Source organism: Petromyzon marinus, chromosome 1 (assembly GCF_048934315.1).
Source record: "Petromyzon marinus isolate PM22_M1 ecotype Great Lakes invasive population chromosome 1, UKy_Petmar_22M1.pri1.0, whole genome shotgun sequence".
Taxonomy (NCBI): domain Eukaryota; kingdom Metazoa; phylum Chordata; class Hyperoartia; order Petromyzontiformes; family Petromyzontidae; genus Petromyzon; species Petromyzon marinus.
The window spans coordinates 2,066,931-2,093,952 of record NC_133667.1 but is presented as its reverse complement, the minus strand read 5'-3'; the positions used below and the strand labels follow the sequence as shown (position 1 = coordinate 2,093,952).

The 27,022-nt window shown below is 60.9% G+C and overlaps 1 protein-coding gene across 1 annotated transcript; it reads left to right on the top strand.

Annotated features, from left to right (window-relative positions):
• Window positions 1–339: 339 nt before the first annotated feature.
• LOC116952098 (atrial natriuretic peptide receptor 2-like) lies at window positions 340–27,022 on the top strand. Its single transcript, XM_032971561.2, has 21 exons — window positions 340–544; window positions 1,874–1,997; window positions 3,120–3,338; window positions 4,133–4,235; window positions 4,708–4,853; window positions 8,254–8,326; window positions 8,903–9,065; window positions 9,392–9,478; window positions 10,125–10,268; window positions 11,345–11,466; window positions 12,278–12,434; window positions 12,521–12,569; window positions 13,696–13,800; window positions 17,684–17,803; window positions 18,692–18,785; window positions 19,199–19,286; window positions 21,814–21,953; window positions 22,973–23,125; window positions 24,029–24,127; window positions 26,076–26,167; window positions 26,379–27,022. Exons 1-21 carry the CDS (start codon window positions 420–422, stop codon window positions 26,439–26,441), a joined length of 2,466 nt encoding a protein of 821 aa, XP_032827452.2. The 5' UTR covers window positions 340–419; the 3' UTR covers window positions 26,442–27,022.

Below are 27,022 nucleotides of genomic sequence, written 5' to 3'. Positions count from 1 at the left end.
TTCCGCTCACGGCCAACAGTGGTGATGATGATCTCAATCGGTCCTGAGCCTCCCCTAAGTCGACTCAGCCTCAAAATTAGTACCTGGTGCGGTGTGTAGTAAACATCGCTACTGGGGAGAGACAAAGGCGGGCGTGGCGCGGTGCTGGCCACCTCACCCCGTCGTGTGCCACAGTGCCGGCCTTCATAGGCGCTGCTGCTTGCTAGCAGCACTTAGCCCCAACAGTCTGTTAGAGGCTACACGGGGGGGGTTCTTTACCACGTGGAAGCGTTCGACGCGTTCGGCGCTTCCACGTGGCGCTGGAAGTACCACGTGGCCCGGCACAAGCGCCCCGGTGACCTCACCGCCACTTGAGTGGCGAATGGCTGCCGTCGTCATTGTTGTTGTTGTTGGTGGCGGTGGCGTCGTCAGGCCTGGAGATGGCGTGGCTGAAGAGGCCACCGCTGCGCGTGGCGAGTGGACACGAGTTCGAGGTGACCTACCTCGTCACAGCCTCGCCGGACTTCTACGACTACGCGGTGCGGAACCACATCCTGCGCATTAGGTGAGGAGGAGGAGGAGGTCACCTGAGCAACCCACCACCACCACCAAAAAAAGTCAAAGATCCCCCGTGTAGCCTGAACAGACTGTAGGGGCAAGTGCTGTTACCATTGCACCTATAAAGGCCTGAACGGTACACAAGGGGGTGGGTGGCCAGCACCACGCCCAGCCGCCTTTGTCTCCCCCAGTGGCGATGATGTTCACACAGCGCACCAGGGTTACTCATTCGAGGCTGGGTCGACCTAGGGGAGGCCCAGGGCTGGTTCAGATCATCGTCACTGGTGTTGGTGGCCGTGAGCAGAAATCTAACTTGGGTCGCTGGGTTCGTAGCGCAGCGTCGCTAACCCGCTACACTACCGCTCCCCACATCATCACCTACGCCACCATCACTTACACCAACATCACTTACACCATTACAGCACGGTTGGCTACTCTTTAGTGCGAAAAAAGTGTAACCATCACCTACACCTCCATCACCTAAACAATCACCTACACCTCCATCACCAAAACCATCACCTACACCATCATCACCTCCTCCATTGTCACCTACGCCACCAGAATGTGCACCAGCAGCATCTACACCTACACCACCAGCGCCTATACACTTCGACCACCGCCACCTCCACCACCATCACCTCCACCATCATCACCTCCACCACCGTCACCTACACCACCAGAATTGACACAACCATCACCATCTCCACCGTCACCTCCACCACCTTCACCTCCACCATCATCACCTCCACCACCATCACCTCCACCATCATCACCTCCACCACCGTCACCTCCAACCACCGTCACCTCCACCACCGTCACCTCCACCATCGTCACCTCCACCACCGTCACCTCCAACCACCGTCACCTCCACCACCGTCACCTCCACCATCATCACCTCCACACCGTCACCTCCACCATCATCACCTCCACCACCGTCACCTCCAACCACCGTCACCTCCACCACCGTCACCTCCACCATCATCACGAACACCACCGTCACCTCCACCATCATCACCTCCACCACCGTCACCTCCAACCACCGTCACCTCCACCACCGTCACCTCCACCATCATCACCTCCACCACCGTCACCTCCACCATCAACACCTCCACCACCGTCAACTTCCAACCACCGTCACCTCCACCACCGTCACCTCCACCATCATCACCTCCACCACCGTCATCTCCACCATCAACACCTCCACCACCGTCAACCTCCAACCACCGTCACCTCCACCACCGTCACCTACACCACCAGTATCGACACGACCGTCACCGTCTCCACCGCCACCACCTGCAGCACCGTCACCGCCGCCACGTCGTCGCGTGTCTCGCAGCAACAACGTGAGCGAGGCGATGAAGTTCTGCGACCAGGAGTGCCCCTCCAACTGGAACGACGCCAACGAGGACAACTGCTGCATCCACCACGCCAACATCCACTCGTGCCCCTTGTCCTTCATGGTCAGACAGGGGGCCTCCTCGGGGGGTGGTGGGGGGGGGTGCACATCATGGGGGTGCGAAGGGGTCACGGGGGGGGGGAGGCAAGGGAAGGGGCCTCAGGAAGGGTGAGTTTTGGTTGTCACCGACTCAACCCAGACTCACCCAGCCCAGACTCACTTGGGCTCAACCCACACGCAGCAACAGACTCGCCACGGGGCTCACCCTGACCCCAGCCCAGCTCAAATGAACCAAGCCTGACCTTGACTAGCCCAGGCCAAGCCTCACCTGGCCTGCTGCAGCCTAGCCTAAGCTAGTCTAGCTGTGCCCCAGCCAGGGTTTGCCACCTGACCGGAAAATTGGCATCTGTTTTCGGGGTGTAATGAATTGCTTCGTACCCGACATCAGCTACCGGTAATTGTTGAACTCTGTGGGGGTAAAGTGCACGGACCCCGACGAGAGACCTCGTGCTTGACTGAGAATTTACGGCCCCGGTTTTGGGTCTGCGGTGGCAAAGGTAGCAGCCACACCCCCCCACCCTCCCCCCCACCCTGCGTTGAGGCCATGATTTGGTGGCGTTGAAGGAGTTAGTGATGGTGGTGGTTGTGTTGACAGTGGTTGTTGATTTTGATTTAAAGCTTTCGTGACTGCAGGGATTAATATTCTTGGTTCTTTCGGTAAAGTCACGTTCGGTAAAGTCACGTGACTTTACCGAAAGAACCAAGAATATGAGTGGTTGTTGATGTTGGTGGTGGCGGTTGTGTTGACTGTGCTAATCATGGAACCTTCTTGCTAACCCCGAGCTGCAAATGCTCTGATACGTGCATGGTCTGTGTACTGTTCGCCTTTTGGCGTTCTCTGGTCTGACACTGGTGAGACTGGGCCATAAAGAAGGCTCTGGTGTAGGCCAATCAGTTTCAAAGACAATGCATCATATAAAATCATCAGAGCGTGTGTTTTGTTTGCATGTTCACCACAAGTACCGTGGTTGGTTAATGCAGTAACTTGATTCCTTGCAACATCTTAACAACTCCCGTTTAATTTCCGGGAAGGGTAAAGCCTATTCTTATTTGATGTTGGTGATGGTGGTGATTATGATGATGGTGACCCTGTGTGCGGGACACGTGCCGCTGTGGGCTTGTGCAGAATAAAGGAGGCATCTGCGGCCCGTGGATCCCTGATGATGGGCAGATCTTCACGCACACCCTCTCCTCGTCCGGCACCATGAGCCAGAGGAACTGGACCGGCAAGGCAAGGAGTGGCTTTACCCGTGTAGCCTGTAACAGACTGTTGGAGCAAGTGCTGTTCGCGAGTAACAGCACCTATGAAGACCGGCACTGTGGCACACGAGGGGGTGGATCGCCAGCACCACACCGTGCCGCCTTTGTCTACCTAAGTAGCGATGGTTACACACCGCACCAGCTACTTATTTTAGGCGACCTTGGGTGGAGGCCCAAGACCGGTTCAGATCATCGTCCATGGTGTTGACCGTGAGCGGGAATCGAACTCGGGTCGCCGGGTTCGTAGCGCAGCGTGAAAACCGCTACACCACCGCTCCCCATAGTGGCTCCCTCCACTCCCACACACACAGACAAAATTCTCTCATATAGCCTACACTGCCTGTTGGGGCACGTGCTGTTAGCGGTTGATCTATTAAGGCGAGCATGGGACACGAGGGGGTGGTGTGGCCTGCACCCACAACCGCCCCAGTGGCAATGTTTTTACACACCGCACCAGGCACTCGTTCGAGGCTGAGTTGACCTCGGTGAGTTTTAGTTCATTTCGTTCGACCACGGGAAAACTCGAGGGGTTAAAATAGTCAAATTTGTAAGAGTGATCTGAGGGACCCAGAACAATGGCAGTTGCAAGGGGCAGGAGGGATGATGGAGGCGATCGCCCCCCCCCCCCACCATCTCCACCTGCCCCCCCCCCTTCAGACTCTAAATCTTTGGCATTTATTTTTTTGTCGATATCTACCAGAGAAAACACCCTGAATTCCGTTTCTTTAATTAAAATAAAGTGGAAGGCTCAAAGCCGGCTCAGGTCTTCGTCGCCGATGTTGACCTTGAGCGGGAATCAAACTCGGGCCTCCGGTGTGGCTGCACAGTGCTCTGAACCGCTGCTGCTCGTTACTGACACCGTGCCGCTCGGCCCCGCAGGTGACGCTGGTGCACGTCGGTGTGACGTCGCTCATCGCGCACATCCGCGTAGGGCACATGCAGGCGGCACTCGAGGCCACGACCACCGTGCTGCCCGCCACAGGTGACCCCTACGCGACCCCGATGTGACACCGCCGCGACCCTGACGCGACTCCGACGCGACCCCGACGCGACTCCGACGTGACCCCGATGTGACCCCGACGCGACCCCGATGCGACACCGACGTGACCCCGATGTGACCCCGACGCGACTCCGACGTGACCCCAACGTGACCCCGACCTGACCCCCGATAGCGCCTCCCCCCCCCCCCCCCCCCGAGATGTGATTGTTACCGCCATCAAATATCACAGCCCCACGAATTTAGCCCAAAGCTTCTCAGCCTCAGGCCCTGCCCTGAGAAGCCCCTGGGGACCGTAGGCATTGGGGCCTTGGGCGAGGCATCTCCTCTCCGCTGCTTGCATCTCTCTCCCGTGAGGGAATCTGCCCTGGGGTGAGCGTAGACTCTGCCAGTGCCAAGGTAGAACCGGTGCCGGGGCTAAGCCGGTGCCCGTCACCGCGTGATGTGTCCCTGGCAGTGTGCGGTGACGGCGTCTGCGGGCAGGACGAGACGTGCTCCACCTGCCCCGCCGACTGCGGGGACTGCCCCATGTCCACCCCCATCAAGGTGGCCATCGGCCTGCCCATCTCCCTCTTCTTCAGCATGCTCGTCTTCACCCTGCTGGTAGCGTCGCTCACCGCCCACGCTCACCGCCCACGCTCACCGCCCACGCTCACCGCCCACGCTCACCGCCCACGCTCACCGCCCACGCTCACCGCCCACGCTCACCGCCCACGCTCACCGCCCACGCTCACCGCCCACGCTCACCGCCCACGCTCACCGCCCACGCTCACCGCCCACGCTCACCGCCCACGCTCACCGCCCACGCTCACCGCCCACGCTCACCGCCCACGCTCACCGCCCACGCTCACCGCCCACGCTCACCGCCCACGCTCACCGCCCACGCTCACCGCCCACGCTCACCGCCCACGCTCACCGCCCACGCTCACCGCCCACGCTCACCGCCCACGCTCACCGCCCACGCTCACCGCCCACGCTCACCGCCCACGCTCACCGCCCACGCTCACCGCCCACGCTCACCGCCCACGCTCACCGCCCACGCTCACCGCCCACGCTCACCGCCCACGCTCACCGCCCACGCTCACCGCCCACGCTCACCGCCCACGCTCACCGCCCACGCTCACCGCCCACGCTCACCGCCCACGCTCACCGCCCACGCTCACCGCCCACGCTCACCGCCCACGCTCACCGCCCACGCTCACCGCCCACGCTCACCGCCCACGCTCACCGCCCACGCTCACCGCCCACGCTCACCGCCCACGCTCACCGCCCACGCTCACCGCCCACGCTCACCGCCCACGCTCACCGCCCACGCTCACCGCCCACGCTCACCGCCCACGCTCACCGCCCACGCTCACCGCCCACGCTCACCGCCCACGCTCACCGCCCACGCTCACCGCCCACGCTCACCGCCCACGCTCACCGCCCACGCTCACCGCCCACGCTCACCGCCCACGCTCACCGCCCACGCTCACCGCCCACGCTCACCGCCCACGCTCACCGCCCACGCTCACCGCCCACGCTCACCGCCCACGCTCACCGCCCACGCTCACCGCCCACGCTCACCGCCCACGCTCACCGCCCACGCTCACCGCCCACGCTCACCGCCCACGCTCACCGCCCACGCTCACCGCCCACGCTCACCGCCCACGCTCACCGCCCACGCTCACCGCCCACGCTCACCGCCCACGCTCACCGCCCACGCTCACCGCCCACGCTCACCGCCCACGCTCACCGCCCACGCTCACCGCCCACGCTCACCGCCCACGCTCACCGCCCACGCTCACCGCCCACGCTCACCGCCCACGCTCACCGCCCACGCTCACCGCCCACGCTCACCGCCCACGCTCACCGCCCACGCTCACCGCCCACGCTCACCGCCCACGCTCACCGCCCACGCTCACCGCCCACGCTCACCGCCCACGCTCACCGCCCACGCTCACCGCCCACGCTCACCGCCCACGCTCACCGCCCACGCTCACCGCCCACGCTCACCGCCCACGCTCACCGCCCACGCTCACCGCCCACGCTCACCGCCCACGCTCACCGCCCACGCTCACCGCCCACGCTCACCGCCCACGCTCACCGCCCACGCTCACCGCCCACGCTCACCGCCCACGCTCACCGCCCACGCTCACCGCCCACGCTCACCGCCCACGCTCACCGCCCACGCTCACCGCCCACGCTCACCGCCCACGCTCACCGCCCACGCTCACCGCCCACGCTCACCGCCCACGCTCACCGCCCACGCTCACCGCCCACGCTCACCGCCCACGCTCACCGCCCACGCTCACCGCCCACGCTCACCGCCCACGCTCACCGCCCACGCTCACCGCCCACGCTCACCGCCCACGCTCACCGCCCACGCTCACCGCCCACGCTCACCGCCCACGCTCACCGCCCACGCTCACCGCCCACGCTCACCGCCCACGCTCACCGCCCACGCTCACCGCCCACGCTCACCGCCCACGCTCACCGCCCACGCTCACCGCCCACGCTCACCGCCCACGCTCACCGCCCACGCTCACCGCCCACGCTCACCGCCCACGCTCACCGCCCACGCTCACCGCCCACGCTCACCGCCCACGCTCACCGCCCACGCTCACCGCCCACGCTCACCGCCCACGCTCACCGCCCACGCTCACCGCCCACGCTCACCGCCCACGCTCACCGCCCACGCTCACCGCCCACGCTCACCGCCCACGCTCACCGCCCACGCTCACCGCCCACGCTCACCGCCCACGCTCACCGCCCACGCTCACCGCCCACGCTCACCGCCCACGCTCACCGCCCACGCTCACCGCCCACGCTCACCGCCCACGCTCACCGCCCACGCTCACCGCCCACGCTCACCGCCCACGCTCACCGCCCACGCTCACCGCCCACGCTCACCGCCCACGCTCACCGCCCACGCTCACCGCCCACGCTCACCGCCCACGCTCACCGCCCACGCTCACCGCCCACGCTCACCGCCCACGCTCACCGCCCACGCTCACCGCCCACGCTCACCGCCCACGCTCACCGCCCACGCTCACCGCCCACGCTCACCGCCCACGCTCACCGCCCACGCTCACCGCCCACGCTCACCGCCCACGCTCACCGCCCACGCTCACCGCCCACGCTCACCGCCCACGCTCACCGCCCACGCTCACCGCCCACGCTCACCGCCCACGCTCACCGCCCACGCTCACCGCCCACGCTCACCGCCCACGCTCACCGCCCACGCTCACCGCCCACGCTCACCGCCCACGCTCACCGCCCACGCTCACCGCCCACGCTCACCGCCCACGCTCACCGCCCACGCTCACCGCCCACGCTCACCGCCCACGCTCACCGCCCACGCTCACCGCCCACGCTCACCGCCCACGCTCACCGCCCACGCTCACCGCCCACGCTCACCGCCCACGCTCACCGCCCACGCTCACCGCCCACGCTCACCGCCCACGCTCACCGCCCACGCTCACCGCCCACGCTCACCGCCCACGCTCACCGCCCACGCTCACCGCCCACGCTCACCGCCCACGCTCACCGCCCACGCTCACCGCCCACGCTCACCGCCCACGCTCACCGCCCACGCTCACCGCCCACGCTCACCGCCCACGCTCACCGCCCACGCTCACCGCCCACGCTCACCGCCCACGCTCACCGCCCACGCTCACCGCCCACGCTCACCGCCCACGCTCACCGCCCACGCTCACCGCCCACGCTCACCGCCCACGCTCACCGCCCACGCTCACCGCCCACGCTCACCGCCCACGCTCACCGCCCACGCTCACCGCCCACGCTCACCGCCCACGCTCACCGCCCACGCTCACCGCCCACGCTCACCGCCCACGCTCACCGCCCACGCTCACCGCCCACGCTCACCGCCCACGCTCACCGCCCACGCTCACCGCCCACGCTCACCGCCCACGCTCACCACTATGCTCACCGCCCACGCTCGTCCTCCCGCTCGCTGCCACGGTTAACGTCCGGACGACCCCCCCACCCCGTGTGTTCCCAGTGGTTTGAGTATCAGAAGCACAAGCTCTTCTGGGACGAGAGCTGGATCGTCAGCCCCAAAGACATCAAGATGGGTGCGTCCACACACCCCCCCCCCCCCCCCCCCCCCGCTGTGCCTTGTCCCAGCGGGGGCACAGCCATCTCGGTCAACCCACAGCACCTGGGTCTGACCCCCGGTAACTGCTCGGAGCGAGCCTTCGGCACCTCACGTGGCCTCGGGGTGCACATAGCCTGGCGCAGACGCTGTTGTGACGTCACCGCCACTTAATGGCGGCTGTCGTTGTTGTGTACACACGTGCGTGCGTGTGTACACGTCAATGCGGGGAGCGGTGGTGTAGCGGTTAGCGCTACGCTGCGCTACGAACCCGGCCACCCGAGTTCGATCCGCGCTCACGGCCAACGCCCAGTGACGATTATCTGAACCGGTCCTGGGCCTCCCTTAGGTCGACTCAGCCTCAAATGAGTACCCGGTGCGGTGTGTAGTAAACATCTCCATTGGGGGGAGACAAAGGCGGCCGGGCGTGTCGCTGGCCACCCACTCCCCCCATGCGCCGTGCCGGCCTTCATAGATGCTGCTCGCTAACAGCGCTTGCCCCAACCGTCTGTTAAGGCTACACGGGGGGGGGGGGGATCTTTTTGTGTGTGCACAGACTACAGGCAGCGCGGTCCCGAGGGCAGCCTCGCCAGCATGCGGCAGCCACCGCCGCCGAGCGACACCACTGCCAGTCACATGACCGACGTGCAGAGCACCGGGTCCGGCTACAACCAATCCGCGGTGGTGCCGAGCCACGGCATCACTCTCGGCGTCATCTAGTACAGCACCGCACGCCGCACCGCACACTGCACTACACACACCGCACACCGCACTACACACCGCACACCGCACTACACACCGCACTACACACACCGCACACCGCACTACACACCGCACTACACGCCGCACACCGCACTAAACACCGCACTACACACCGCACACCACACTACACACCGCACACTTGCCACACACGACAGACCGCACTACGCACGTACCGCACACTACACACCGCACGACACACTGCGCTACACACCGCACACTACACACACGCACACACCCCACGGAGCGGTGTGCTCACCACCTCAGCGCGTGTCTCTCCTCGCAGCCAGGGCAACACCGTGGCCATGAAGAGAATCAACAAGAAGACGCTAAGCCTCACCAAGACCATCCGCAGCGAGGTCAAGGAAATCAGGTGGGGACCTGCCCAGCTCACCGTGATTGTGTGCGGCTATGAGCCCTTGAGTGCGGTGTGCAGTAAACGTCGCCACTGGGGGAAGACAAAGACGTTCGGGTGGTGGTGCTGGTCACCCACCACCCACCACCCCCCCCCCCCCTGTGTTACCGTCCCGGCCTGGCTCACATCACTTGCCCCAACAGTCTGTTAAGGTTACACGGGGGGGGTGGGGCGGAAGATCTTTGTCTTTGCGCGAGTCTGTGTGGCTGCGTCGGCCCTCTGTGTGCTTGTCGTGCGGTCGTGCGGCCGCGCCAGCTCCCCGCGGTTGCCCCGGGCGGTCTCGTGGTGCGGTCGGCGAGTGGCCCAGGCCCTCCCTGTGTCAAGCGGACGTTCCCCGCGGTGTCAAACGGCTCGGCATGCTCCGCCGCCTCCTGGCTAAACGCTCCGGCACCGCCGTGGCCGTACGGTTTTCGGTGGGCCCCGGCGGCCACGAGGGGCTTGGCTCTCATGCCGGTGTGCTGTACTAGTGACGAATTGTCACGTTTCGTTCACGTGACAACCGTTACCAGTTGGCTGTGTCAGTTGGTGGCGGAGGGAGTCTACGCGACCCTCACCGAGCGCCGTGACTCCCGCTCGATCCCCGACCCCCGAACCGTCGCCCCAGGGAGCTGGAGCACCCGAACCTGTGCCGCTTCGTGGGTGCCGTCGTGGAGGAGGGCAGCGTGGCCCTGCTCACCGAGTTCTGCCCCAAGGGAAGCCTGCGCGACGTCCTTCTCAACGACGAGATCCCGCTCAACTGGGGATTCAGGTGCCCACGAGCTTCTCGATATCGTCGTGGGGTCCTGAACCTCACAGGGTTGCTCAACATCAACAGGTCCTCAATATCACAGGGTTCCTCAACATCACAGGGTTCCTCAACATCACAGGGTTCTTCAACATCACAAGGTTCCTCAACATCACAGGGTTCCCCAACATCACAGGGTTTCTCAACATCACAGGGTTCCCCAACATCACAGGGTTTCTCAACATCACAGGGTTTCTCAACATCACATGGTTCCTCAACATCACAGGGTTCCTCAACATCACAGGGTTTCTCAACATCACAGGGTTTCTCAACATCACAGGGTTTCTCAACATCACAGGGTTCCCCAACATCACAGGGTTTCTCAACATCACAGGGTTTCTCAACATCACATGGTTCCTCAACATCACAGGGTTCCTCAACATCACAGGGTTTCTCAACATCACAGGGTTTCTCAACATCACAGGGTTCTTCAACATCACAGGGTTCCTCAACATCACAGGGTTTCTCAACATCACAGGGTTTCTCAACATCACATGGTTCCTCAACATCACAGGGTTCCTCAACATCACAGGGTTTCTCAACATCACAGGGTTTCTCAACATCACAGGGTTCTTCAACATCACAGGGTTCCTCAACATCACAGGGTTTCTCAACATCACAGGGTTTCTCAACATCACAGGGTTCTTCAACATCACAGGGTTCTTCAACATCACAGGGTTTCTCAACATCACAGGGTTCTTCAACATCACAGGGTTCTTCAACATCACAGGGTTCCTCAACATCACAAGGTCCCTCAACATCACATGGGTCCTTAACATCATGGTGGCAATGGTGGTGGTGATGTTGGTAATGGTGATGTTGGTATGGTGATGGTGGCGATGGTGATGTTGGTAATGGCGATGTAGACGATGGTAATGGTGGTGATGATGGTGATGTTGATAATGGTGATGGTGGCCATGGTGGTGGTGATGTTGGTAATGGTGGCGATGGTGGTGGTGGTGGTGATGGTACTGATGTTGGTAATGGTGGTGACCGTGGTAATGGTGGTGACGGTGGTTGTGATATTGCTACTGGTGAAGGCTGTCGTTTGCGGTGGACATCGTGCGAGGGATGTCCTATCTGCATCAGCACCGCCTCGTCCACGGCCGCCTCAAGCCCACAAATTGCCTCGTCGACGACCGCTGGGTCTGTAAGATCGCCGGTGAGGGGGGTGAGCGTCCCGGGTGAGGGGGGTGAGGGGGGTGAGCGTCCCGGGTGAGGGGGGTGAGGGTCCCTGGTGAGGGGGGTGAGCGTCCCGGGTGAGGGGGGTGAGCGTCCCGGGTGAGGGGGTGAGCGTCCCGGGTGAGGGGGGTGAGCGTCCCGGGTGAGGGGGGTGAGGGTCCCTGGTGAGGGGGGTGAGGGTCGGTGTGTGTGCTCGCTAAGAGCACTTGCCCAAATAGTCTGTGAAGGCTCTACGGGGAAACTTTGCCTTTGTGACCAATAACAGTGGCGAATATTCTAACCGGCCCTGAGCCTCCCCTAGGTCGACTCAGCCTCAAATGAGTACCTGGTGCGGTGTGTAGACATCGCCACAGGGGATACAAAGGCGGTCGGAAGTAGTGGTGTCCTCCCACCCCCTCGTGTGCTGCTCCAGCCTTCATAGGTGCTGCTCGCCAAGAGCACTTGCCCCAACTGTCTGCTAAGCCTACGCGGGGGATCTTTGTCTTTCGTGTCTACCTGTTGTGTGTCTCATGGAACCCAGCAACCCGAGTTCGATTCCCACTCACGGCCAACCATCGGTGACGAATATCCGAACCGGTCCTGCGGCTCGCCTAGGTCGACCCAGCCTCAAATGAGTACCCGGTGCGATGTGTAAAACATCGACCACTGGGGAGACAAAGGCGGCCGGGCGTGGTGCTGGCCACCCCACCCCCTCGTGTGCCGTGCCGGCCTTCATAGGTGCTGCTCGCTAACAGCGCTTGCCCCTACAGTCTGTTACAGGCTGCTCCACGGGTGGACCTTTGTCTTTGTAGATTATGGGCTGGAGGTGTTCCGCACACAGGACAGGCCAGAGGAGGAGGCCGTGAAGCAGCGGCAGCAGCACCAGCAGGGCCTGGCAAGCATCTACATGGCTCCCGAGAGACGCCTCCTGCGACACGGCGAACTCACGCCGGCCGTGGACGTCTACAGGTGACGTGCGCTCACCGCCCCCCATGGCCACGTTGCTCGCACACTCACCGAGTTGCTCACCGCGCTGCTCACCCCGTGTCTCGCAGTTTCGGAGTGATCCTGGTGGAGATCGCCACACGGAGCGAACCCACGGCGGTGAGACCCCCCCCCCTCGATCCCCCCCTCCCCCGATCCCCCCCCGATCCCCCCCCGATCCCCCCCTCCCCCGACCCCCCCCCGATCCCCCCCCGATCCCCCCCTCCCCCGACCCCCCCCCGATCCCCCCCCCCGATCTCCCCCCCGATCCCCCCCCGATCCCCCCCCGATCCCCCCCCCGATCGCCCCCCCCGATCCCCCCTCCCCCGATCCCCCCCCCGATCCCCCTCCCCCGATCCCCCCCCCCGATCCCCCCCCGATCCTCCCCCGATCCCCCCCCGACCCCCCCCGATCCCCCCCCCCACGATTCCCCCCCCACGATTCCCCCCCCGATCCCCCCCCACGATCCCCCCCCGATCCCCCCATCCCCCCTCCCCCGATTCCCCCCCCCTCCCCCGATCCCCCCCTCCCCCGATCCCCCCCCCTCCCCCGATCCCCCCCCTCCCCCGATCCCCCCCCTCCCCCGATCCCCCCTCCCCTCCCGATCCCCCCTTCCCCCCCGATCCCCCCCTCCCCCGACCCCCCCCGACCCCCCCGATCCCCCCTTTACACTTCCCCCTTCACCCCCCCCAACCTTCCATCACCCCACCACCCCTCCAGACTTAGGCCTCCCCTAGGTCGATTCAGCCTCAAACGAGAATCTGGTGCTGTGATTAAACAGCGCCACTGGGGAGACAAAGGCGGCTGGGCATAGTGCAAGCCACGCCACCATGCCGACCTTGATAGGCGCTCGCTCACAGCACTTGGCTACAGGGGGGACCTTTATCTTTGGCTGTGTATGTGTCCGTGTGTGTGTGCGTTCTTCTGTGTAGGGAGCGGTGGTGCAGCGGTTAGCGCTACGAACCCGGCGACCCGAGTTTGATTCCCGCTCACGACCAACACCACAGTGACGATTATCTGAACCGGTCCTGGGCCTCCCCGAGGTCGACTCAGCCTCAAATTAGTACCTGGTGCGGTGTGTAAACATCGCCACCGGGGAGACAAAGGCGGCCGGGCGCGGTGTCGGTCACCCACCCCCTCATGTGCCGTTCCGGCCTTCATAGTTGCTCGCTAACAGCACTTGCCCCAACAGTCTGTTACAGGCTACACGGGGGATCTTTGTCTTCGTGCTTCTGTGTGAGCGCAGCCAGACATGGACGTGAATAACGTGGACTCGGCGTGGCGTCCCAGCCTGCCGCAGTTCTCGGGCAAAACCGACACCAACTGTCCTAGTCCTACCGAGTACTGCGAGGTAGGGGTGGTGTGTGGGTGAGCAGGGTGGCGTGTGAGTGAGGTGGTGTGTGGGTGAGCGGGGTGGCGTGTGGGTGAGTGAGGTGGTGTGTGGGTGAGTGAGGTGGTGTGGGTGAGCGGGGTGGTGTGTGGGTGAGTGAGGTGGTGTGTGGGTGAGCAGGGTGGTGTGTGGGTGAGTGGGGTGGTGTGTGGGTGAGTGGGGTGGTGCGTGGGTGAGTGGGGTGGTGCGTGGGTGAGTGGGGTGGTGTGTGGGTGAGTGAGGTGGTGTGTGGGTGAGCGGGGTGGTGTGTGGGTGAGTGAGTTGGTGTGTGGGTGAGTGAGTGAGGTGGTGTGTGGGTGAGTGAGGTGGTGTGTGGGTGAGTGAGGTGGTGTGTGGGTGAGTGAGGTGGTGTGGGTGAGCGGGGTGGTGTGTGGGTGAGTGAGGTGGTGTGTGGGTGAGCAGGGTGGTGTGTGGGTGAGTGAGGTGGTGTGGGTGAGCGGGGTGGTGTGTGGGTGAGTGAGGTGGTGTGTGGGTGAGCGGGGTGGTGTGTGGGTGAGTGGCGTGTGGGTGAGTGGGGTGGCGTTTGGGTGAGCGGGGCGGCGTGTGGGTGAGTGAGGTGGTGTGTGGGTGAGCGGGGTGGTGTGTGGGTGAGCGGGGTGGTGTGTGGGTGAGCGGGGTGGTGTGTGGGTGAGTGAGGTGGTGTGTGGGTGAGCGGGTGAGCGGGGTGGTGTGTGGGTGAGTGGGGTGGCGTTTGGGTGAGCGGGGCGGCGTGTGGGTGAGTGACGTGGTGTGTGGGTGAGCGGGGTGGTGTGTGGGTGAGCGGGGTGGTGTGTGGGTGAGCGGGGTGTTGTGTGGGTGAGTGGGGTGGCGTTTGGGTGAGCGGGGCGGCGTGTGGGTGAGTGAGGTGGTGTGTGGGTGAGCGGGGTGGTGTGTGGGTGAGCGGGGTGGTGTGTGGGTGAGCGGGGTGGTGTGTGGGTGAGTGAGGTGGTGTGTGGGTGAGCGGGGTGGTGTGTGGGTGAGTGGGGTGGTGTGTGGGTGAGTGGAGTGGTGTGTGGGTGAGCGGGGTGGTGTGTGGGTGAGTGAGGTGGTGTGTGGGTGAGCGGGGTGGTGTGTGGGTGAGTGAGGTGGTGTGTGGGTGAGCGGGGTGGTGTGTGGGTGAGTGGGGTGGTGCGTGGGTGAGTGGGGTGGCGTGTGGGTGAGTGGAATGGTGTGTGGGTGAGTGGGGTGGTGTGTGGGTGAGTGGGGTTGTACAGATACAATGGGGCGCTGATCGATAACCGAGTGCGGTCAAGGCATGGCTCCCTATTGGTCAACCACGTTATCTATTCCGACGACCTGGTAATTGCGGCTCACTCAGAGGAGGAGTTGGAGGCGCTGCTGCTGAAACTGGAATGTGCCACTAAGAGGTGTGGCCTTACCATCAGCCCCACCAAAACGAAGCACCTGCCTGGGTATATTGTATCATCGGACACTCCACCCCCACAACTCCCAATCGGTGAAGGGGCAGTTGTGAAGAGAGTGGAGTTTCCCATACCTGGGCAGTGTGCTCATGACCGGCTCTGGTTTAACAGCAGAGGTCTCACTCCGAATCAGTCGAGCGGCATTATCTTTTCATCGGTTGCGTAACGCTGTGTGGAAGGTACCTGGTCTGTCGCTCCACACGAAGCTTCAGGTCTTCTCGGCCACAGTCATTATGCTTGCGAAACGTGGACCCCCCCCCCCCCCTAATGGAACATCTTCGCCGGTTAGAAACATTTAGGCTGGCCTGCCTACGATCCATCCTGGGTTTAACCAGGCTGGATTGTGTGAGGAGCTCACAATTCCTTGAAAGATCTGGGCAAAGTCCCATCGGTGAGCTCCTCCGGCAGGCAAGGCTGCGTTGGCTGGGTCATGTAGCCCGAATGCCCAGCTACCGCATGCCTAAACAGCTTTTGTTCTGCCGGATCTAGGGGGCTAAACGGGCGCGGCACGGGCTAGAGAAGAGATGGAGTGACGTGGTACAGGAGGACGTGGAGCTGAGTGGACTTGCCGATGACTGGTACCAGCGGTGTCAAGATCGGCCTCAGTGGAGGAGGCTCGTGATGGACGCTACTGGGCAGTTGGAGGCAGTCGCCCTCCAACAACAGAGGGCCGAGGAGCGACGCTCACAACAACGAGCGGAGCGCCGGGTGGATAAAGCACAGCAAGTTGGCACAGTAGGGGGCACAGGTGGTGCATCAGCCAGTCATCTCGGTCATCTCAGTCAGTCGACTCGTGGCACCTGGGTCTGCCCCGTGACCTCCTGCCGGCGGGCGTTCGACACTTCACATGGCCTCAAGGTGAACATGGCCTGGCACAAACGTCGTAGTGACGTCACCGCCACTTCGTGGCGAATGGCGGTTGTTGTTGTTGTGTGGGTGAGTGGGGTGGTGTGTGGGTGAGTGGGGTGGCGTGTGGGTGAGCGGGGTGGTGTGTGGGTGAGTGTGGTGGTGTGTGGGTGAGTGGGGTGGTGTGTGGGTGAGTGGGGTGGTGCGTGGGTGAGTGGGGTGGTGCGTGGGTGAGTGGGGTGGTGCGTGGGTGAGTGGGGTGGCGTGTGGGTGAGTGGAATGGTGTGTGGGTGAGTGGGGTGGTGCGTGGGTGAGTGGGGTGGTGCGTGGGTGAGTGGCGTGTGGGTGAGCGGGGTGGTGTGTGGGTGAGTGGGGTGGTGCGTGGGTGAGTGGGGTTGTACAGATACAATGGGGCGCTGATCGATAACCGGGTGCGGTCAAGGCATGGCTCCCTATTGGTCAACCACGTTATCTATTCCGACGACCTGGTAATTGCGGCTCACTCAGAGGAGGAGTTGGAGGCGCTGCTGCTGAAACTGGAATGTGCCACTAAGAGGTGTGGCCTTACCATCAGCCCCACCAAAACGAAGCACCTGCCTGGGTATATTGTATCATCGGACACTCCACCCCCACAACTCCCAATCGGTGAAAGGGCAGTTGTGAAGAGAGTGGAGTTTCCCATACCTGGGCAGTGTGCTCATGACCGGCTCTGGTTTAACAGCAGAGGTCTCACTCCGAATCAGTCGAGCGGCATTATCTTTTCATCGGTTCCGTAACGCTGTGTGGAAGGTACCTGGTCTGTCGCTCCACACGAAGCTTCAGGTCTTCTCGGCCACAGTCATTATGCTTGCGAAACGTGGACCCCCCCCTAATGGAACATCTTCGCCGGTTAGAAACATTTAGGCTGGCCTGCCTACGATCCATCCTGGGTTTAACCAGGCTGGATTGTGTGAGGAGCTCACAAATCCTTGAAAGATCTGGGCAAAGTCCCATCGGTGAGCTCCTCCGGCAGGCAAGGCTGCGTTGGCTGGGTCATGTAGCCCGAATGCCCAGCTACCGCATGCCTAAACAGCTTTTGTTCGGCCGGATCGAGGGGGCTAAACGGGCGCTGCACGGGCTAGAGAAGAGATGGAGTGACGTGGTACAGGAGGACGTGGAGCTGAGTGGACTTGCCGATGACTGGTACCAGCGGTGTCAAGATCGGCCTCAGTGGAGGAGGCTCGTGAAGGATGCTACTGGGCAGTTGGAGGCAGTCGCCCTCCAACAACAACAGAGGGCCGAGGAGCGACGCTCACAACAACGAGCGGAGCGCCGGGTGGCTAAAGCACAGCAAGTTGGCACAGTAGGGGGCACAGGTGGTGCATCAGCCAGTCATCTCGGTCATCTCAGTCAGTCGACTCGTGGCACCTGGGTCTGCCCCGTGACCTCCTGCCGGCGGGCGTTCGACACTTCACGTGGCCTCAAGGTGCACATGGCCTGGCGCAAGCGTCGTGGTGACGTCACCGCCACTTCGTGGCGAATGGCGGTTGTTGTTGTGTGGGTGAGTGGGGTGGCGTGTGGATAAGCGGGGCGGCGAGCTCCTCCTTGTGTGCGTGCAGCTGATCCAGAAGTGCTGGGCACAGATCCCACTCCAGAGGCCGTCTTTCGAGCAGGTCAAGAAGCAGCTACACAAGATGAATCCCAACAAAGTGAGCCCCGTGGACATGATGATGATGCTGGTGAGTAGCGGAATAGTGTCTCAGCATCATAACCATCATCGCTGCCGCCCAGTGCCGGATTAAGCTAGTGCGGGGCCTGTAGCATCAATATTAAAACACGCATTTTTTTACTTGCACAGTAAAGTAATTTTATTTTTTCATTCACGATACAGCCAGATAATACGACGAATCGCTAACCTTAGACACCTGGTGGTTCGTAAAAGTTGAAGGCGGTATAGTACTATAGTCATAGAGCAAGTGCAGAATCACCGAACCGGAATTGATAGCTTGAAAGCGTTTAGCGCGGGGGCCCTTAAAAGTGCGAGGCCCGTAGCATTTGTATATGTAGTAGTAGCTACATATGTAGTAGTAGCTACATAGGTAGTAGCTACTACACATGTAGTAGTAGCTACTACTACATGTGCAGTAGCTACTACTACATGTGCAGTAGTAGCTACATAGGTAGTAGCTACTACTACACATGTAGTAGTAGCTACTACTACATGTGTAGTAGTAGCTGCTACTACATATGTAGTAGCTACTACACATGTAGCTCCTTGTGCTACGAGGATAATCCGGCACTGACCACCGCCGTGATTTCCCCTTCGTACTTGCGGATCGGTGCATTGCCTCGTTGTACGTTGCACTACTGCGCTACATTTGTGCATCATCAGCTATCATCCGCATCCGCCGCTGCTGCTGCTGCCATGGTTTGCGCAGTGGGCGATGCGGGTATAGGGGGTGGACCGTGGGCAGCGTCGTGGAAGATCAAACCGCAAGGGGGGATCTTCTGCTCAACTTAGTGGCTATTGAGCGACCGCTCAATCCCCCCACAGTAGCCGCGGCACTTGCACCCAACAGTCCGTGAAAGGCTGTGCGGGGGGTGGACCTTCGCCTCTCCGCGTGTAGATGGAGAGGTACAGCAAGCACCTGGAGTCGGTGGTGGCCGAGCGGACTCAGGACCTGGTGCTGGAGAAGCAGAAGACCGATCGGCTGCTCTACAGTGAACTCCTCCCCTACCGCTCACCTCTCACCGCTCACCTCTCGCTGCTCACCGCCCACTGCTCACCGCGCAACGACCACTGCTCACCTCTCAATGACCACCGCTCACCGCCCACTGCTCACCTCTCACCACTCACTGCTCACCGCCCACTGCTCACCGCTCACCTCTCACTCACTGCTCACCGCCCACTGCTCACCGCTCACCACTCACCGCGCAACGACCACCGTTCAACCCTCACCGCTCACCTCTAACTCATTCGCCTCGCACGGCGCGAACCTCCTCACCGCCCCTCCTCACCGCCCCTTCTCACCGCCCTTCTTCACCGCCCCTCCTCACCGCCCCTCCTCACCGCCCCTCCTCACCACCCCTCCTCACCACCCCTCCTCACCACCACCCCCCCCCCCCCCCCCCAGGCATGCTGCCCCGGAAGATTGCCGATGACCTGCGGCAGGGCAAGGTCGCCGAGGCTCAGAGCTACGCCAGCGCCACCATCTTCTTCAGGTGGCGAGATTCACGGAGCAGCGACACAGAGCAGCAACACAGAGCAGCAGAGCACCAACACAGAGCAACAACAACACAGAGCAACAACAACACAGAGCAACAGAGCAACAACACAGAGCAACAACAACACAGAGCAACAGAGCAACAACACAGAGCAACAACAACACAGAGCACCAACACAGAGCAACAACAACACAGCGCAACAACAACACAGAGCACCAACACAGAGCAACAACAACACAGAGCAACAACAACACAGAGCAACAACAACACAGAGCACCAACACAGAGCAACAACAAAGCAGAGCAACAACAACACAGAGCAGCAACAACACAGAGCAACAACAACACAGAGCAGCAACAACACAGAGCAACAACAACACAGAGCAGCAACAACACAGAGCAACAACAACACAGAGCAACAACAACACAGAGCAGCAACAAAGCAGAGCAACAACAACACAGAGCAGCAACAACACAGAGCAACAACAACACAGAGCAGCAACAACACAGAGCAGCAACACAGAGCAACAACACAGAGCAGCAACAACACAGAGCAGCAACAACACAGAGCAGCAACAACACAGAGCAACAACAACACAGAGCAACAACAACACAGAGCAACAACAACACAGAGCAGCAACAAAGCAGAGCAACAACAACACAGAGCAGCAACAACACAGAGCAACAACAACACAGAGCAGCAACAACACACAGCAACAACAACACAGAGCAACAACAACACAGAGCAACAACAACAACAACACAGAGCAGCAACAACACAGAGCAACAACAACACAGAGCAACAACAACACAGAGCAGCAACAACACACAGCAACAACACAGAGCAACAACACAAAGCAGCGACAACACAGAGCAACAACACAGAGCAACAACAACACAGAGCAACAACAACACAGAGCAGCAACAACACAGAGCAACAACAACACAGAGCAACAACAACACAGAGCAACAACAACACAGAGCACCAACACAGAACAACAACAACACAGAGCAACAACAACACAGAGCAACAACAACACAGAGCACCAACACAGAGCAACAACAAAGCAGAGCAACAACAACACAGAGCAGCAACAACACAGAGCAACAACAACACAGAGCAGCAACAACACAGAGCAACAACAACACAGAGCAGCAACAACACAGAGCAACAACAACACAGAGCAACAACAACACAGAGCAACAACAACACAGAGCAGCAACAAAGCAGAGCAACAACAACACAGAGCAGCAACAACACAGAGCAACAACAACACAGAGCAGCAACAACACAGAGCAGCAACACAGAGCAACAACACAGAGCAGCAACAACACAGAGCAGCAACAACACAAAGCAGCAACAACACAGAGCAACAACAACACAGAGCAACAACAACACAGAGCAACAACAACACAGAGCAGCAACAAAGCAGAGCAACAACAACACAGAGCAGCAACAACACAGAGCAACAACAACACAGAGCAGCAACAACACACAGCAACAACAACACAGAGCAACAACAATACAGAGCAACAACAACACAGAGCAGCAACAACACAGAGCAACAACAACACAGAGCAACAACAACACAGAGCAGCAACAACACACAGCAACAACACAGAGCAACAACACAGAGCAGCGACAACACAGAGCAACAACACAGAGCAACAACAACACAGAGCAACAACAACACAGAGCAGCAACAACACAGAGCAACAACAACACAGAGCAACAACAACACAGAGCAACAACAACACAGAGCAGCAACAACACAGAGCAACAACAACACACAGCAGCAACAACACAGAGCAACAACAACACAGAGCAACAACAACAACAACACAGAGCAGCAACAAAGCAGAGCAACAACAACACAGAGCAACAACAACACAGAGCAACAACAACACAGAGCAGCAACAACACAGAGCAACAACAACACAGAGCAACAACAACACAGAGCAACAACAACACAGAGCAACAACAACAACACAGAGCAGCAACAAAGCAGAGCAACAACAACACAGAGCAACAACAACACAGAGCAACAACAACACAGAGCAACAACAACACAGAGCAACAACAACACAGAGCAACAACAACACAGAGCAACAACAACAACACAGAGCAGCAACAAAGCAGAGCAACAACAACACAGAGCAACAACAACACAGAGCAACAACAACACAGAGCAGCAACAACACAGAGCAACAACAACACAGAGCAACAACAACACAGAGCAACAACAACACAGAGCAACGGCGCAGCGAGCAGCGACGCAGAGCAGCAGCGTCACCAGACACATGGCACACGTGGGGCCACGCTCACCCAGGAGCAGGCTGGGTGAGCCCAGGTGAGGCTGGGGGTGATGACTCCGGCCCGGGGTGATCACTCGGGCCCGGGGTGAGCTAGCGGACCGACGCGTCTCTGACCCCCCCCCCCACGGCCCCCCTCCCCTGCCCTCCCCCGCCGCCCCCCCCCCTCCCCCGCCCCCCCCCCCCCGGGCGCTACGTTTCCTCTGCCCCAGCGACATCGTGGGCTTCACGCAGCTGTCGGGTGCCAGCACGCCCTACCAGGTGGTGGACTTCCTCAACAAGCTGTACACCACCTTCGACGACATCATCGACAGCTACGACGTCTACAAGGTGGAGACCATCGGCGACGCCTGTGAGTGTCACGCGAGAGCCCCCGCCCCCCCCCGAGACGCTCCCCGGCCTCACTCGCACTCACACCCTGACTCTCTCCCATCCCAGCGCTCGCGACGCGACACAGGACACCACCCCCACCCCCCTCTCACAGCGCAGTGGCCATGTCGCGTTCGTGGGTGCTGAGTACTCGGCGTGACCCCTGGCCAGGTGTGACCCCTGGATAGGCGTGACCCATGGCCAGGCGTGACCCCTGGCCAGGCGTGACCCCTGGCCAGGTGTGACCCCTGGCCAGGTGTGACCCCTAGCTAGGCGTGACCCGTGGCTAGGCGTGACCCCTGGCCAGGTGTGACCCCTGGCCAGGCGTGGCCCCTGGCCAGGCGTGACCCCTAGCTAGGCGTGACCCGTGGCTAGGCGTGAACCCTGGCCAGGCGTGACCCCTGGCCAGGCGTGACCCGTGGCTAGGCGTGACCCCTGGCTCAGGAGAGTGGACAGTGGGGCGTATGGATCCGTGTGGATGTGTGGGTGTGTGGGTGTGTGTGTGGGGGTGTGTGTGTGTGTGGATGTGTGTGTGTGGGTGTGTGTGGGGGTGTGTGTATGTGGGTGTGTGTGGGTGTGTGGGTGTGTGTGTGTGTGAGCGCGTATTCCGGGCGTGGTGTTGGCCACCCACCCCCTCGTGTGCCGTGCCAGGCTTCATACGTCGGTGCTGCTCGCGAACAAGCACTTGCCCCCCAAAGTCTGTGAAGACCATACAGGAGATCTTAGCTGCGTGTGCTTTGAACTTCTATTGCACCGCACGTTGCCAGGGTGGAAAGGTCGACAAACTAAACACGAAAAGCAGTCCCAAAGAAGTGCGCTTGTCAATCTTGACGACGATTCGACAGTTCGCAAGCTCCCGGCGGCTTCCCAACGCTACAAAGCGCCGGGCGATGCATGCGACCACCATCTTTCTGCCGATGGCTTTGTGCTCACGATCCCTCCCCTGCCGCCGGTACGGTCGGTGCCCGCCGCCCCCCTGCCACCCTCCCCCCCCCCCCACAGACATGGTGGTGTCGGGGGTGCCGCACGAGAACGGGAACCGCCACGCGAGCGAGATCGCCAACTTGGCGCTGGACCTGGTGGCCGTGTGCCGCTCCTTTGTCATTCCCCACCAGCCGCACACGCGGCTCCGGATCCGCGCCGGCATTCACTCCGGTGGGGCCGGCGGCTCTCTCGCCGCAGCGTCACCGCCGTCACACGCAGCGTCACCGCCGCTCGCCAACGAACAAAAACGCGAACGCGACGGTGCCGCAAAAGCCCCACGGCCGCAACCGCGGCCAGGGCCGCCACCACAATCGCCACAAACGTCGCCACGAGCACAAATCCACAACCGCCAGAATTTATTGGCGTATTAGAAAACCCGTTATCACGGGACCTCCTTAACCAGTACCAAAATATGAGAAGAGGTTTTCCCCCTTTTTTCTGGCAACAAAACAGCTGTGTTAAGATGTGAAAACACCAAACTGAAACATTTTACAAGGAATCATGTTACTGCATTGACCACAATACCTGTGGTCAGAATGCAAACGAACAACTATAATGTATGCATTGTCTTTGAAGCTGAATGGTGTTAGACCTCTGGTCTGACACCGTCTGAGACGAGGCTCAAAAGAAAGCTGTCTCTGGTGTGGACCAATCAGTTTCAAAGACAATGCATATCGTATCAGAGTATGTTTTTTGTTTGCATTTTGACCACAAGTATTGTGGTTAACGCACACATGATTCCTTAACATCTCAACACAGCTGTTTTGTTGCCAGATCAAAGGGGACAAAAACCTATTGTCGTCTTCGGAACCCGCTGAGCTTTTCTCCCGTCTCGCTGCTCTCATATCGATGTCCGTATTGTTTATCGTTGGTGCAGCTTTTGCTGACCCCTAACCCCTTGCCGGAACCTCACAGACTCATCGGATTCCTCCTGAGTCTGTGACACGGCCACGCGCTCGCCACGGAACAACCGCAACCGCCGCCACCAGAGCGACAACCGGAATCGCGAACCTGACCGTTAACTACCTCCCTCTCTGGGGCCCCCCCTTTACCTTCCGTGCCCCCCCCCCCAAGGCTCGGTGGTGGCGGGCGTGGTGGGGACCAAGATGCCGCGCTACTGCCTGTTTGGTGACACGGTGAACACCGCGTCGCGCATGGAGTCCACCAGCGAAGGTTCGGCGGAGGCAGCCGGCCACACCACTGGCTCTGCGTGGCGTGCGCGTGTGTGTGAGCGTGTGTGTGTGTGTGGTGTGTGTGGTGTGTGTGTGGTGTGTGTGGTGTGTGTGTGTGGTGTGTGTGGTGTGTGTGGTGTGGTGTGTGTGTGTGGTGTGTGTGGTGTGTGTGTGGTGTGTGTGGTGTGTGTGTGGTGTGTGTGGTGTGTGTGTGGTGTGTGTGGTGTGTGTGGTGTGGTGTGTGTGTGTGGTGTGTGTGGTGTGTGTGTGGTGTGTGTGGTGTGTGTGTGGTGTGTGTGGTGTGTGTGTGTGGTGTGTGTGGTGTGTGTGGTGTGGTGTGTGTGTGTGGTGTGTGTGGTGTGTGTGAGCGTGTGTGTGGTGTGTGTGGTGTGTGTGTGGTGTGTGTGGTGTGTGTGGTGTGTGTGGTGTGGTGTGTGTGTGTGGTGTGTGTGGTGTGTGTGAGCGTGTGTGTGTGGTGTGTGTGGTGTGTGTGTGTGTGGTGTGTGTGGTGTGTGTGGTGTGTGTGGTGTGCGTGTGTGTGGTGTGTGCGTGTGTGTGTGGTGTGTGTGTGTGGTGTGTGTGGTGCGTGTGAGCGTGTGTGGTGTGTGTGTGTGTGGTGTGTGTGGTGTGTGTGTGGTGTGTGTGGTGTGTGTGGTGTGTGTGTGGTGTGTGCGGTGTGTGTGGTGTGCGTGTGTGTTGTGTGTGCGTGTGGTGTGTGTGTGTGGTGTGTGTGCGTGTGTGTGGTGTGTGTGGTGTGTGTGTGTGTGTGTGGTGTGTGTGCGTGTGTGTGCGTGTGTGTGGTGTGTGTGAGCGTGTGTGTGGTGTGTGCGTGTGTGTGTGGTGTGTGTGTGGTGTGTGTGGTGTGTGTGGTGTGTGTGTGGTGTGTGTGTGGTGTGTGTGTGGTGTGTGTGAGCGTGTGTGTTGTGTGTGTGTGGTGTGTGTGTGTGTGGTGTGTGTGATGTGTGTGAGCGTGTGTGGTGTGTGTGGGGTGTGTGTGGTGTGTGTGTGGTGTGTGTGCGTGTGTGTGTGTGGTGTGTGTGGTGTGTGTGGTGTGTGTGGTGTGTGTGGTGTGCGTGTGTGCGTGTGGTGTGTGTGGTGTGTGTGTGTGGAGTGTGTGCGTGTGTGTGGTGTGTGTGGTGTGTGTGCGTGTGTGTGGTGTGTGTGCGTGTGTGTGGTGTGTGTGAGCGTGTGTGTGGTGTGTGCGTGTGTGTGTGGTGTGTGTGTGGTGTGTGTGGTGTGTGTGAGCGTGTGTGGTGTGTGTGGTGTGTGTGAGCGTGTGTGTGTGGTGTGTGTGTGGTGTGTGTGAGCGTGTGTGGTGTGTGTGAGCGTGTGTGTTGTGTGTGTGTGTGGTGTGTGTGAGCGTGTGTGTGTGTGTGCATGTGGGGGGTGGGGGAGTGATAGCCTACCGGTGATCGCGCTACGCAACGAACCCGGGCGATCCGAGGTTCGATTCCCGCTCACGGCCAACACCACCGGTGGCGCAACTCTTTGGTTATTTCGGTAAAGTCACGTAGAAAATAAAATAATAATAGAATACGACGTTTCGATTGCAACACAAGCAATCGTCATCAGGTAAGAATGAATGAGAAAACATGGTCAACTTAGAAACACAATGCAACACAACGCAGAGAGCCGGACAACAGAACAGCCAACGCCCCAACAGGCAGACCACGCTCCTCCAAAGAATGAGACCGGTGGCGATTAATCTGAACCGGTCCTGGGCCTCCCCTAGGTCGACTCAGTCTCAAAATGAGTACTCGGAGCGGTGCGTAGTAAACATCGTCGCTGGGGAGACAAAGGCGGCCGGGCGCGGTGCTGGCCACCCACCCCCCCGTGTGCCGTTCCGGCCTTCACAGGTGTTGCTCGCTAACAGCACTTGCCCCTACAATGTGTTACAGGCTACACGGTGTGGGCGGGGGGGGGGTGTCTTTGCCTTTGCCTTTCTGCAGCCTTGAAGATCCAGGTGACTTTGAACACCCGGTCCATCCTGGAGACGATTGGGGGCTACTTCCTGACCTGCCGTGGCACCATCACCATCAAGGTGAGCCGCGCGTGCGCCTCGGAGGAACGACCGTGGATCGACGAGGCGCGCGGAGGGTGGGGGGGGGATGGAGGAGGGGGGGAGTGGAAGAGAGACAAAGGCGCCCGGGCCCGCTCGTGAGCTCGTTGCGGCCTCCGCGGGCGCGTGCTGCGCTCGCTGAGAGCGCCGTGGCCCCCGGGGTGAGTCTCTGAGGCCGTCCGTGTCCACGCAGGGCAAAGGCGATATGGTGACGTGGTGGCTGGAGGGGAGGGAGACGCCAACACCCACGGCGTGACGCGGCCGCAGGGAGAGAGGACACCACCCAACCGGACCATTCCTCCGCGTGCCCACGCGAGAAATGCGCACGCATTTCTATATATACAAATATATATGTGTGTGTGTGGACGTAAACAACGCGCGCGTCTGTTCGTTAGTTTTGTCGCTTCCATCGCCCGCCGGTCGTCGACGGCGCCTCGGCTTGCGCGTTGGGGCGAGCGGCGTTTCCCCGGTGGGGTGGACCCGGAGCAGAATCGCTCCCCGCCGCGACAACCCCGCCACCCACACGGCCAGCACCCGCAGGGGTGGGACAGCCGAGTGCGGAGGCGGTGACTTCACAGGCCACCGCCGCTCAACACCGCGGGTCTCGACGTTACCGCAAGCTCGCTCGCTCGCTCGCTCCGTTCCTCTCTCTCTGTCTCTCACGATCGTGATCATCATCATCATCAGAATCAGCCGCATCAGCAGCAGCGATCTCCGCATCATCCCTTTCCTTCGCCTGCGCAGCGACACGGGGTGGACAAATCCGCCGGGCTCCCGAGTCACCGCAGCTCCCTGTATGGCCTCGTTTGTGTGAAGTAAAGTTCATGACCCCAGTAA

Excerpts from the sequence above, each read along its gene's own strand:
- LOC116952098 (XM_032971561.2), top strand. The coding sequence starts at position 420 with ATGGCGTGGCTGAAGAGGCCACCGCTGCGCGTGGCGAGTGGACACGAG. Across the intron at positions 9,479-10,124 it reads AGCGAGGTCAAGGAAATCAG|GGAGCTGGAGCACCCGAACC; the intron begins GTGGGGACCTGC and ends CCGTCGCCCCAG. Across the intron at positions 18,786-19,198 it reads GACCGATCGGCTGCTCTACA|GCATGCTGCCCCGGAAGATT; the intron begins GTGAACTCCTCC and ends CCCCCCCCCCAG.